The 14,720-nt window shown below is 40.5% G+C and overlaps 1 protein-coding gene across 2 annotated transcripts in view; it reads left to right on the top strand.

Annotated features, from left to right (window-relative positions):
- Positions 1–14,720, top strand: part of camsap2b (calmodulin regulated spectrin-associated protein family, member 2b) — an 82,218-nt gene that overhangs the window by 40,660 nt on the left and 26,838 nt on the right. For both annotated transcript variants that reach the window (XM_062987449.1, XM_062987448.1), the window contains exons 7-10: positions 7,757–7,847; positions 10,127–10,211; positions 10,316–10,338; positions 14,052–14,121. In XM_062987449.1, coding sequence (XP_062843519.1) covers positions 7,757–7,847; positions 10,127–10,211; positions 10,316–10,338; positions 14,052–14,121 — 269 coding nt within the window. The remainder of the gene's footprint in view (positions 1–7,756; positions 7,848–10,126; positions 10,212–10,315; positions 10,339–14,051; positions 14,122–14,720) is intronic.

The raw sequence follows: 14,720 nt of genomic DNA, 5'->3' as shown, positions 1-14,720 counted from the left end.
CTAGTGGCCTGTTTTGTCTGCTGCAGGCCAGTTACACCTGCTAGGGGGTGCCCAGCCGATCGGTAGCAAAGCTGCGATTCAAAAAAATTTTAAACATTATTATTTTTTAGCTTTTGGATCTTTACCCCACTCCCTTTTTAGTTTGGTCTTTTCCCACCCAGCAAACAATTGGTTTATTTTGTCTGCTGTAGGCATCATTTTTTCCCACCCAGCAGACAATCCCACATTTTGTCTGCTGCAGGCGCTCTTCTCCCAGCCCCCTCAGTACCCTAGCTGCTCAGCTCCCAGTCCTTTTACTACCAGTGGCTAAGCTCATGGTCCTTTCAGTACCAGCAGATCAGCCTTCAGCCCCTTAAGGTTCATCAACTCTTCTCCAAGCACCTTTAGTACCATAGCATCACTGCTTCCAGCTTCTTCAGTAACACAGCTGCTCACCACCAGGTCCAGTTAGTAGCAGCTGCTTTGCTCCCAGTCCCTTCAGTATTAACAACTCTAAGGGTTGTTATTTAAAATCAAATCCAAAGCACAAAGTGTGCAAAAAGTCAAGGCTTCTGAAAAAATTCTGGCTCCTCTTTATGTGACTCTCTGACTTTGACTGTACAGCAATATTTTGGCCTCTGGCATCTAACAAAATGTCAACAGGTTGGAAAAACTGGTGCTTGATTTTACTATATTAAACATACACTGATCAGCCATAACATTAAAACCACCTTCTTGTTTCTACACTCACTGTCCATTTTATCAGCTAGAAGCACTTTGTAGTTCTACAATTACAGACTGTAGTACATCTGTTGCTCTACATACCTTTTTAGCCTGCTTTCACCCTGTTCTTCAATGGTCAGGACTCCCACAGGACCACCACAGAGCAGGTATTATTTAGGTGGTGGATCATTCTCAGCACTGCAGTGACACTGACATGGTGGTGGTGTGTTAGTGTGTGTTGTGCTGGTATGAGTGGATCAGACACAGCAGCGCTGCTGGAGTTTTTAAATACCGTGTCCACTCACTGTCCACTCTATTAGACACTCCTACCTAGTTGGTCCACCTTGTAGTTGTAAAGTCAGAGACGGTCGCTCATCTGTTGCTGCTGTTTGAAATGTTCATGTTCTAGATTTTCATCAGTGGTCACAGGACTCTGCCCACGAGGCGCTGTTGGCTGGATATATTTTTGGTTGGTGGACTATTCTCAGTCCAGCAGTGACAGTGAGGTGTTTAAATACTCCAGCAGCGTTGCTGTGTCTGATCCACTCATACCAGCACAACACACACTAACACACCACCACCATGTCAGTGTCACAGCAGTGCTGAGAATGATCCACCACCTAAATAATACCTGCTCTGTGGTGGTCCTGGGAAAGTCCTGACTATTGAAGAACAGCATGAAATGGGAGCTAACAAAGCATGCAGAGAAACAGATGGATTACAGTTAATAATTGTGTATGGTAAGTGGAGCTCATAAAATGGACAGTGAGTGTAGAAACAAGGAGGTGGTTTTAATGTTATGGCTGATCGGTGTATTTCTTATAGTCTCCTTCTTGAAGCAATTACTGTTGCAATTGTGCAACAGATTAATACCTGCCCTTCCATCAAATAAAGACAACTTCTCAGCACACTCTGAAAGATTTTCAAGCTTGACACATTATAAAATTGATTGTGCCCTGTATTCTCCTCCCTTTAAGCAAAACAGCCCTAAATTGCATACTAGGTCAAGTGTGTAAAACACGTTAATCACGTTATGTTGCTTATTTGAAACAAGTTCCTGCAAAAACCAGTTTTTAATAACAGCATTTAGTGCAGTTTTTGCTGTCATTAAATTTCTTGTTGTGGTCATTAGTCATGAAGTACGTTCAGCTTTGAAAGAAAGTGCAATTACAAGTAAAAACGTCAAACAGATAAAGGTGGCAAGCAGAATTTAACCAATCAGAATAGAGAGGTGTTCTACTTGCCAGTCAGTCATGATGAAAAAGTGTAACAAAATAATGCTTCTGTAATAGTAGGGGTACAGGAAACATTAAATTGGCTTGGCAGTGTTATGTGGGAGAAGGTAGGACTCAAACGCAGATTTTAAATAAAAAGAATAATTTTATTTATTTATCTTTTAAAGCAAAATACAAAAAAAGGTAAAAACTGGAACAACCAAAAACAATTGGAAACTCCGATAATGTCGCTGACACTGCGGACAATGGAAACTGAGAAAGAGAAGAAAAATATAAACATGAGGTGAGACGCGAACCAGGGTCGTGCCGGTGCACGCCGGGTGCGTTACCACCGCGCTATTCGAGCGCGGGTTTTTAATTAAACAAAAAGCGCTGCTAAGCGCTGCGGTAGGACCGCAATAGGAGAAGAACGCTCGCCGTAGACCAACCCAGGAAGCGGTGGTCAAGGCGGAGCACAATCGGCGAACACTCTAACTGGCTTCTCCAAGAGAAAAGCACGCCGATCTGAAAAAGAGAGAAATAGAATCAGTGACGACAGACACAGCTATGGTCGGGATTCGAACCGGGGAAGTAGGCTCGCCAGCCGAGTGCTTAACGGCGTCGCCACCCAGCGGTTACGAGATCGGGACACAATAACGGTAATGCGTTTATTAGAAAAGGACTTTCACCGGTGTCTGATGCTAGCGGTTAGCAAAGCCGCTAGCGCAAGCCCGGCAAGATAAAAACAAAAGCAGTTCGCGGACTGCACGGCGTCGCACCACACTGGCCCTAGAGGAAATAAAACAAGCTATTTACCTCGACCTTTCAGTCTACACACCCGACTGGCCTAGCTGCCACCCGGGGATACCTGCTGACCCTAAAAAGGAGCATGGACGAACTGCCACTGAGAGAGAAAAGAACAAAAGGTGCGACACCCACTGCTGCGCAGAGCTGGCTTAAATAAGCCAGCTCCCAGCTGCGGGCAATCAGCCCTAATTAGAAGGCTTTCTATTTACAGCCTTTGTTTCCTGAGCTCTGTAACGCCTGCTTCGCCGGGAACCCGGGAGTCGTTCACCAGCTACCGCAGGCATCCTAATAGGCAGAAGTGTTTTCTGTAGGAGAAAGTAGTGTGGGTGGAAGAGATGACCAGTGCCTTGTTTAAATCTGTATGGAGGAACTGAATCATGGACAATATTACAGCTAGAGAGCTATGAGTGTATAAACCAGGGGTGGGCAATTACATTTTGCAAGGGGCGACATGAGAGACTGGGACTGTTCTGGAGGGCCTGAACAATAGGCTGAACTTAATGTTAATTTCTGCTCAATATTAATTTTATCTCTTCATAAAAAAGGGCAGTAAATTGTACAGTTTTGATAAGATGGTACTGGTAAGAGTAGATGTTACAGTCAGGCAATAAAAATGAGAAGCAGGCCGAGTAAAAACATCACCATTATGGTCTGGACTGCTCCAGTCATGGCCAGTCAGGGACAGCCAAAGGGCCAGATGTGGCCCGTGGGCAGTACAATGCTCAACTGTGGTCTAGACCGTACACAAAGATGCTGTATGCTGTTCTTTTTTACTCTGGATTATTTGGGCCTAACTGCAGCATAACCAAATTGCTCCTCAACTTGAGCTCACAGACAGATGACCTTGAATGATTGTTCTCTCAATATGCCAATTCAGTCCTATTATACTATGCCAGCCCATCAGCACAGAGATCCGGGTTCAAATCTTACCGGTGTTATCAGCCAGCCAAGCATCCATACATGCATGACTGGCTTTGTTGGGGGGATGGCTGAAGTCCTGCAATGGATTGGCACCCTGTCCAGTATATTCCTCCTGGCACATTCACACCTACGGCAATTTTGGTTGCATGTCTTTGGACTGTGGGAGGAAATCAGAGCTACTGGAGGAAACCCCCACAGACATGGGTAGAACATGCAAACGCCACCTAAGAATGGAACCCAAGACCTTCTTGCTGTGAGGCGACAGTGCCACCCACCGAGCCATACATTCTACAAATGTTTGGGTACAGTTTGAGTAGGTCTGCAAAGTGTTTTAGAACAATATGTATTAGTTCAAACCATGCATAGTTTAATCCATATCATCTATATTAGGGCCAACATGGTTTTAACCTCTTTGACACTGGTTTAGTCATTTGTATGTTTACACTGGTGCAAGTACAGACATCTTTTTACATTGGCGGCCTAGTAGTAAAATTTGTTTATGACTTGTTTATGCTTATGGCACAATATAAACATCTGTTTATGCTGATAACATAGTACAGAAGTCAGTTTCTGACCAAAGCTTATTTGTTGGGACATACACCGATCAGCCATAACATTAAAACCACCTCCTTGTTTCTACACTCACTGTCCATTTTATCAGCTCCTATTACCATATAGAAGCACTTTGAAGTTCTACAATTACAGACTGTAGTACATCTATTTCTCTACATACCTTTTTAGCCTGCTTTCACCCTGTTTTCAATGGTCAGGACCCCCACAGGACCACCACAGTGTAGGTACTATTTAGGTGGTGGATCATTCTCAGCACTGCAGTGACACTGACATGGTGGTGGTGTGTTAGTGTGTGTTGTGCTGGTATGAGTGGATCAGACACAGCAGCGACGCTGGAGTTTTTAAATACAGCGTCCACTCACTGTCCACTTTATTAGACACTCCTACCTAGTTGGTCTACCTTGTAGATGTAAAGTCAGAGACGATCGCTCATCTGTTGCTGCTGTTTGAGTTGTTCATCTTCTAGACTTTCATCAGTGGTCACAGGATGCTGCCCATGGGGCGCTGTTGGCTGGATATATTTTTGTATGGTGGACTATTCTCAATCCAGCAGTGACAGTGAGGTGTTTAAAAAGTCCAGCAGCGCTGCTGTGTCTGATTCACTCATACCAGCACACCACACACTAACACACCACCACCATGTCAGTGTCACAGCAGTGCTGAGAATGATCCACCACCTAAATAATACCTGCTCTGTGGTGGTCCTGGGAGAGTCCTGACCATTGAGGAACAGCATGAAAGGAGGCTAATAAAGCATGCAGAGAAACAGATGGACTACAGTCTGTAATTGTAGAACTACAAAGTGCTTCTATATGGTAATAGGAGCTGATAAAATGCACAGTGAGTGTAGAAACAAGGAGGTGGTTTTATGTTATGGCTGATCGGTGTATTTTTATAATGCAAAGCTTTTCAGCTATTTGTTTAAATATGCCTACCGGGTAAACGTGTAGCTGTATGAATAATCTGATTGGTATCAATATGAGAATTAATATTATAAATGGAATAAGATTAGGATTCTGGTAAAAATAAACTGGATACAGACATCTTAAGCAGTTTTTGTATATGAGTAATGGATTTTATTGGAGATTTCAATTTGTCCAGTGTCCTGTTAGGCTGAATGTATGAATAACTCACTGTGCAGTAAGGGTACAAGAATGTGTGCGAGATAAATGTGTGTGAGAGGGTGAGTGCATTCTAATGGTGTCAGGATGTGCTGGCGGCTTTGACACAGTACAAGACTCAACTGTCACAAGGGTGAAAATGACGGGGATAGAAAAAATAATCATAATTACAATAAATTCTGCAGTAATTTCTTCTTGGTGTGTTGCCATGTACACAACACAGCATGTTTTTCAGCAGAATGTGGCACATTTGTGTACAAAATGCTTGGTGCATTTAACTCTTAGTACTGTATTACTGTAAGTGATGTCTGTAACTTGGTAAGCTCGACTGTCAAAGACATTGTCACCTTGATCATTGTCATGAATCTTGGGTAAGAGAGGGGTAAAGTGCGTGAGAGACATACACTGATGAGCCAAAACATTGGAACCATCCCTAAATATGCACGTAATTAATGTCTATTTCATAACAGTTGTGCGTGCGCCTGTCAGGATTATCCTAAAAGTTGCTCTGATGGTACTTACTCATACTATATGTGTCGACTGCAGCAGATATGATCAGCAAAAATGCCTGAGTGACTTTGATAAGGGCCAAACTGTAGTTTCTATCCAGAACAAGAGCTTCTTTTGCAATCAGCACAACACACAGCTAAAAATGTACAGTCTGACCTAAAAGTACAACCCCAAATCAAAAAAAGTTGGGACAGTATGGAGTTTCTTACATTTACTTTGACTTTAATTTGATTGCAGACAGGATAAACCTGAGATATTTTATGTTTTATCTGCTCAACTTTATTTTACTTATTAATAAACATCCATTCCTGTGTTTCAGGCCTGCAACACATTAAAGCATTTACCACTTTATAATGTTGCCATTACTTTTCACCACACTTAAAAGACATTTTGGCACCAAGGATACCAAGTGATTTATTGTTTATTTTGTCTCATTTTTCCTGCAAACACGTCTTAAGATGTGCAACAGTACGGGTCGTTGTTGTCACATTTTTCGTTTCAAAATTCTTCACACATTCTCTATTGGGGACAGGTCAGGACTGCAGGCAGGCCAGTCCAGTACCCGTACCCTCTTCCTCCATGCCTTTGTAATGTGTGCAGCATGTGGTTTTGCATTGTCTTGTTGAAAAATGCATGGACGTCCCTGGAAAAGATGACGTCTTGCAGGCAGCATGTGTTGCTCTAAGCTCTCAATGTACTTTTCTGCATTAATGCTGCCATCACAGATGTGTTAATTACTTTTGCCAAGGGCACTGACTCAGCCCCATACCATAACATACTCTAGCTTTTGGACTTGTTGCTGATAACAGTCTGGATGGTCCTTTTAGTCGTTGGTCCGGAGCACACGGTGTCCATTTTTTCCAAAAAAGACCTGAAATGCTGATTCATCAGACCACAATACACGTTTCCACTGTGTGATGGTCCATCCTAGATGCCTCCGAGCCCAGAGAAGTCGACGCCACTTCTGGACATGGTTAACATAAGGCTTCTTTTTTGCACAGTAAAGTTTTAAGTGGCATTTGTGCATGTAACTCTGTATTTTAGTGCCTGACAAAGGTTTGCCAAAGTAATCCCTCATCCAAGTGGTTATATCAGCTATTGTTGAGTGGCGGTTCTTGATGCAGTGCCATCTGAGGGATTGAAGATCACAGACGTCTTTGGCCTTTATGCACTGAAATTCCTCTCGATTCCTTGAATGGTTTAATGATATTATGCACTGTAGAGGGAGAAATATGCAAATCCTTTCCAATCTTTCTTTGAGGTACATTGTTTTTAAACATTTTAATAATTTTCTCACGCATTTGTTGACAAACTGGAGATGCTCTGATCATCTTTGCTCATCAGAGACGCAGCCTTTTTTGGATGCTGCATTTGTACCAAACCATGATTACAATCACCTGTTGACATCACCTGTTTGAAATCACCTCATTATTATCTAGCCCTAAATTGCCCCCGTCCCAACTTTTTTTGGAATGTGTTGCAGGCCTGAAATGCAGGAATGAAGGTATATTAACAAATGAAGTTGAGCAGACAAAACATAAAATATCTTGGGTTCAAACTGTCTGCAATCAAATAAAAGTCAAAATAAATGTAAGGAACACTGTGTTTTTATTTTACTTGCATTTTCCATACTGTCCCAACTTTTTCTGATTTGGGGTTGTAAAAAATGTTAGCAGTGTTTGTGGAAGGATCTTAAATATTCAATATTCTGAATGGGTGTTCTCCTACTTTTAGCCATATAGTATATTTACCACCGTGAAATGTTTTAGCCACATTTGAAACACTTATTTCACAGCCATGCATGTTACAAAAAGAATTAAATGTATTAGTAACATACATATTCATAAATAGAATTCTCTCCTACATTATTTTTGTTTTAATGTAGTTGTATATGTATGTTTCTTTTAGAGTAACTACCTTGTGTTTATGGCAGAGCTGTTTTGGTGGTTTGAAGTGGTCAAACCCTCCTTTGTTCAGCCCCGAATGCTTGAAGCCAAAGGTAGGCATGAAGCCTCAGACCGAACTTTTATAATCTACCGTGGATTCAGAAAGTACTCAGACCCCCTGATTATATTTGCACACTTTATTCTGTTGTGGATTTTAATTGGATATAAATCAATTATACACTGATCAGCCATAACATTAAAACCACCTCCTTGTTTCTACACTCACTGTCCATTTTATCAGCTCCACTTACCATATAGAAGCACTTTGTAATTCTACAATTACTGACTGTAGTCCATCTGTTTCTCTGCATGCTTTGTTAGCCCCCATTCTTCAATGGTCAGGACCCCCACAGAACCACCACAGAGTAGGTATTATTTGGGTGGTGGATCATTCTCAGTACTGCAGTGACACTGACATGGTAGTGGTGTGTTAGTGTGTGTTGTGCTGGTATGAGTGGATCAGACACAGCAGTGCTTCTGGAGTTTTTAAATATCGTGTCCACTTACTGTCCACTTTATTAGACACTCCTACCTAGTTGGTCCACCTTGTAGATGTAAAGTCAGAGACGATTGCTCATCTATTGCTGCTGTTTGAGTTGGTCATCTTCTAGACCTTCATCAGTGGTCACAGGACGCTGCCCATGGGGCGCTGTTGGCTGAATATATTTTTGGTTGGTGGACTATTATCAGTCCAGCAGGGACAGTGAGGTGTTTAAAAACTCCATCAGCACTGCTATGTCTTATCCACTCATACCAGCACAACACACACTAACACACCATCACCATGTGTCATTGCAATGCTGACAGTGATCCACCACTCAAATAATACCTGCTCTGTGGTAATCCTGTGGGGTCCTGACCATTGAAAACAGCATGAAAGGGGGCTAACAAAGCATGCAGAGAAATAGATGGACAGTCAGTAATTGTAGAACTACAAAGTGCTTCTATATGGTAAGTGGAGCTGATATAATGGACAGTGAGTGTAGAAACAAGGAGGTGGTTTTAATGTTATGGTTGATCGTTGTAGTTTGGAAAGGCACACAGCTGGGTCTATACCAGACCAAAATTTACACTGAATTTTCAGGACCAACAACAAGCCATGAAGTCCAAGGAACTGTCTGTGGACCTCTGTGATCAAATTGTGGTAAAGCATAGATCAGGGCAGGGGTATAAAACAATTTCTAAGGCTTTAAGTGTCCCCAGAGAGTGTCCCTATAGTGGCTGCAGTTGAACCTTGCTAGAGTTGGCTGTCTGGCCAAATTGAGCAACTGGGCAAGAATGAAACCAATGGTCAATCCAAAATTGCTCCAAATATCCTGCTCAGAGATGGTAGAACATGTTGGATGGACAACCATTTTTTGCAGCACTACATAATTAATGCCAAAAACTTAGAAACATTAGAAAAAAATATTTTCTGGACTGATGAGATGAATTCAAAACTCTAACCATTAACCAAACACTTAACAGAAGATAGAAGATATACTTTATTTGTTATATATACATATACACATGTACAGTACAATGAAATTCTTTCTTCGCATATTCCAGCTTGTTTTGGAAGCTGGGGTCAGAGCGCAGGGTCAGCCATCATACGCCACCCCTGGAGCAGACAGGGTTAATGGCCTTGCTCAAGGACCCAACATTGGCTGCATAGCAGAGCCTGGATTTGATCTGCCAATCTTCTGGTTGATAGCCCAAAGCTCTACCCACTAGGCTACCACTGTCCCAGGCACTGCCCATAAACTGGCTGATACTATCCCTATGCTAAGGCAAAGTGTTGTTGGCATCGTGAAGTTAGGATGCTTCTCAACAGCGAAGACAAGAGGTCTTGGTAAGAATTGAGGGTTGGGTGAATGCAGACAAATATAAGAATACAAATTCAGCCTGGGGTAACAGTTCACTTTTCAGCACAAAAATGACTCCCTGAATGTCCTTGAGTGGCTCAGCCAACGCCCAGACTTAAACCCCATCAAGCATCCATAGTGAGACCTTAAGATGACAATACACAGACTCTTATCTGCCAAACTTTATGTGTGAAAAGTTTGTAGACACATCTAAAAACTCTAAAATTATAAAACTATATATATATATGTAGATTTAAATCCAAGACACAATAAAGTGCACAGAACCTCAAGGGCTTTGAATACTTTATGAATCCACTCTTATTCTGTGGTGCACTGAACCAGTTTATATGTTTCGTCTTTCCTAGTTTCAACACAACTATGCTAGACAATTGACTATTACTACTTAGTTTAGCAATGCTTGATGCCACATTAAGACTATAGATGTACACTGTTCTATAAAATGTTGTTTTTAATTATGTTTCCTCCAGTTTTCAGCCCAGTTGAATCAACTAAAATGGCTCCCATTACCAGACACAACCTGATCCACAGGCCAAACAGCCCTGACTCACAGAGGTTTGTTGGTCATCCATTTCTTCTCTTTAAATCTGCAATTGATTGTTTATAAACATGACATTTATTTTCTGATTTTTGTATGCATTCTGTATTCTTCGCTTTAGGTCACCGAGCAGCAACGAGTCAGGTAAAAGTTGCCTCTTGGCATTAAATAGAATGTATACTGTAAATATAATATATAATAGTTTGTATCCATTCTGATAAAAAAAAAAAAAAGACAAACATATCTAAAATACAATAAATATTATTAAATAAAAAATAAAATGTTTGTGTATCCTGTAACTAAACAACAATCCAAAACAAGAGTTCAACAGTTTTTTTTTAAAATTTATTTATATTTTTTCCCCTCTTTTTCCCCCCAATTTTTATCCCCCAGTCTAGTCGTGTCTAATTACCCTGATTGCGTCCTCTATACTGATTCGACCCTTCACCGCTGACTGAGGACGCCTCTCAACTGACATGCGCCCCCTCCGGTACGCACAGTCAGTACAGATAGTGCATTTTTCACCTGCACGAGTCGAGTTCATACACTTGACAGACACTGTGTACGGAGGGCCACACCCCCATCAGCATTATTCCTCAGCCCTATGCAGGCACTAGTCAGTCAGCAGGGGCCGCAGTCGCACCAGTTATGAGGACCTATGCTTCGACTTTCTTACCCTCTAACCCTGAACAACAGCCAATCGTTGTTCATGCAGCCGCCCAGCCTAGTCGGAAAGGCAGAGCTGAGATTCGATACGATGTATTCGAAACCCCAACTCTGGTGAGCTAGCGTACTTGACCGCTGCGCCACCTGAGCGGCCAGTTCAACAGTTTTTAAGAAACTGAAGAAAACATTGACCTGTAAATTTGGCAAATATTACAATTTAGACAATAAAAGTAGGATACACTATGTCTGGGAGGGGTTAGAAATTTAAATGGTAAGCATACACGTTACTAAGACATATCTATATCTACAATAGATCATAGATCACAGAATCAACTTTGAAGTGATGTCAGGTCAAATTTATTCGTATAGCACTTTTTTACAAAAGACTTTAGACTTTATAGCATCCAGGACCGACAGACCAAAAACCTCAGTTGAGCAAGCGGAAGGTGACAGTGACAAAACAGGAAGAAACCTTGAGAGGAACCAGACTCAGCAGGGACCCATCCTCCCTAGGTGGCCTAGAGAATCATTTAAATGAATATTTAAAACTATCAGGTACCAGTGTTCAATTCACTAAAGCTGTTGCTCATCACTCTAATTGCACATGGTACTGCTACTACTTGAGTTTTAAGAGCTTTTTTTTTATGTTAAAAGTGGTCACCAAGTGCCAAAAAGCTTTAGATTAAATATTACTTTTTCATTTTCATGCATAATGTTGTGTACATAGGCTCAAATCCCTTTTTACAACAATTCACTTGAATTGTACCTAAAAACCCTGCACTTATTTAGTCTTCTGTGTTAAAGCAGGAAACACAAACGCACATAATAATGGGTTGATTTGGATAACAGTTAAAATCAAGGTTTGAATTACAGGGGGATGGGGGGGGAGGGATGTCTGACCCTCCTAATTAATACTTGGATCCCCCAAAAAGAGGCCAAAACAAGTCAAGTCAAATGTATTTGTATAGCGCTTTTTACAATAGACATCGTCTCAAAGAATCCAGGACCGACAGACCAAAAACCACTATTGAGCAAGCCAAGGGCGACAGTGGCAAGTAAATACTCCCTTAAAATTACAAGAAGAAACCTTGAGAGGAACCAAACTCAGCACTGACCCATCTTCCTTGGGTGGCCTGGGGAATAATTTGAATGAATTAGACTTATTAAGTCCTGGAAGGTCATTATCAATGTGGACAAACTAATTTAGAAACTCAAGAGAGCAATAAATGTATTAAACAAGCTAGTTAGCTGGTATTTATTAACATATATTAACATACAGAGCCTCCTTTGACTTGCAACTCCAATGAAGACACGACCAATAATGAGAGTGAAAGCAGGCAGACGAGACAAGAAATGGTATGGTCCACTTTAGGGTGTGTGAAATTGTATTATTCTAGGCATGAATGTGGGAAATAAATACATTACTAGTAATGCCCTACCTAATTTACGGCTGTGAAAACAGCATCAGGAACCGTGAAATGAGTCTTTTCCTTGTAACAGAAAATTTGCCAATTTGAAATTCATGTGCCTCACGTTTACTGGTTAATTTGCACTATGAGGCGGCCCTAGCAATCCTACTGCAATTCAGTTAGCAGTCGGTTTGTCAAAATGTCTAAAAAATTTGCTTAAAACACTACTCAAGAGGACAGGATAACTGAGTTTGGATGAAACGAAACTGCCTGTCGATCCCAACCAATTATGTGGACGCAGAGTGGGCTGTGTCGAAACACAGACGAGTATTTTCATCTTTGAGACAAAGCATGAAGCCTTGCACCATTGCTGGATGTTCTAGATTTACATTCGAAATTAAAGTTTGGCTGTTCTGTGTATTATAGCTTCCATTTATTCTATTATTCAATTTATGAGTGTTATTTAATAAAATCTTTGAAATCTGTGATTTTTGCAAAAAGCGAGGTCTGTAAAATTTGCAGAGGTGGAAAGAGTACTAAAATATTGTACTCAAGTAAAAGTACTATTACTTTGATGATTTTTTACTTAAGTAAAAGTAAAATTACTAGTCTAAAAATCTACTTGAGTAAAAAGTGAAAAGTAACTCATTTAAAATGTACTTAGAGTAAACGTTACTTAGTTACTTTTTTAACAGAAGGAGGGATATAATTTTCCAACATAAGTTCATAGATTAATTATACAGCAGACTACACACAGCTCACCAGCCATGCAGCATATTAGCAGTTCATGTATGGATTTAGCCACTCAGATTTTTACATGGGGGGGGGGTTGTCTTACACCATCATAGGAACATTATCAAAATGTTTTATTTAGGGTGTTTAACATCTATTATTTTCATTCTTTATAATAATACATCTGAACCATATTTTAGGCAAAACAACATAAAGAACATCATGTAAAATTTTTTCTCAATAGTGCAAACAACATTTTTACATAATCCAGTGACACTGACACACTGTTATGCAGTCCTGGTTCTGGCTGTGTTGCTTAGGTGGGTAGTGAGAAATCTGAAAATCATAGCGCCGGCCCTGCTTGTGTTACTTTAGTTTCGCCCTAAGCTGGACTCGAATATAGGGCAGAAAAATACGCGCTCTGCCCACCGCGCTACCTAAACAGCGGAGTAATAACAGGTTATGCTGATATAATCAGGCACACACGACATTACTAACACTAAAAGTGAACACTACTTAAAATAATAACCAAACGCTTTCTAATTCCCACTGTAGCAGCAGTTTCCTTCTGTTTCATACATATCGTCCTGTCTCAGTCTAATCTGCAGCATTTCTCTCCCATTGATAAAAATACGGAACAAGGCACGTCACGTATCAGTTCAATTGCGACTACGACTGCAACGGTACAGTATTATTTAACCTCTACATGTTTGTGCAGGTTTGATGTCAAGTTTTTTTTTTATTGTTTAGTTTTTTTTTACTCAGTAACGGAAGTTATTTAAAATGTAATGAATTACAATTCTTAATACAAAACATACTTAAGTAAAAGTAAAATTACTGGTTGTAAAATCTACTTTAAAAAGTACAAGTACACAAAAAAACTAGTAAATGAGTAAAACGAGTAAATGTAATTTGTTACTTTCCACCTCTGAAAATTTGACACCCCCCAAATAGTCACTGTATAATTCACAATATTTTAAAATGATCATGTCATCTGGATTGTTTGCAACATTTACTGTTTAATTCCAAGTGTCTTTGTTTCTCTTGCAGCTTTGTTAAAGAGATCAAACTCAATGTCGTATGTGGATGGGTGTGTGGGGACGTGGCCCATAGAGAAACGGTCAGTGCTCTTTAACCCCCCTCACTGAAGCTTTTAAGTTATATTTAGACTGCTTTAGTCAAAACATCTGCCAGGTGGATGGTTTTTGTTTTGTCTGGGCTGTATCATAAATCACCACAGATGTCTTTGTTTTTGTCAGTTCTGTTTGATCAGTTTGAAGCTGATAGGGTAATAGTTTTGGATTAATTATGATGAGCGGCGCTCGGGTGACGCAGCTGTCTAATGTGCTAGACCACTTTTGCTGAAGTCTGAATCTCAACTGTGCTATCAACTGGCTAATAAAAGGTTGAAAAGTCCTTGTGACTGGTTGAGGAACCTGCACAAGTAGTACAACCTCAGATCAGAAAAAGTTGGGGCAGTATTTACTTATATTTCTTACATTTACTTTGACTTTTATTTGATTGCAGACAGGATGAACCTGAGATGTTTCATGTTTTGTCTGGTCAACTTCATTACATTTATTAATAAACATCCATTCCTACATTTAATGTCTGCAACACGTTCCAAAAAAAGTTGGGACAGTAAAGCATTTACCACTTTATAATGTTGCCATTCCTTTTCACCACACTTAAAAGACGTTTTGGCACCGAAGATACCAA

The sequence above is a fragment of the Trichomycterus rosablanca genome, chromosome 25 (assembly GCF_030014385.1).
Source record: "Trichomycterus rosablanca isolate fTriRos1 chromosome 25, fTriRos1.hap1, whole genome shotgun sequence".
In the NCBI taxonomy this organism is placed as follows: Eukaryota; Metazoa; Chordata; class Actinopteri; order Siluriformes; family Trichomycteridae; genus Trichomycterus; species Trichomycterus rosablanca.
Note: the sequence above shows the minus strand (reverse complement) of the source record. Positions and strands in the feature narration are given on the sequence as shown.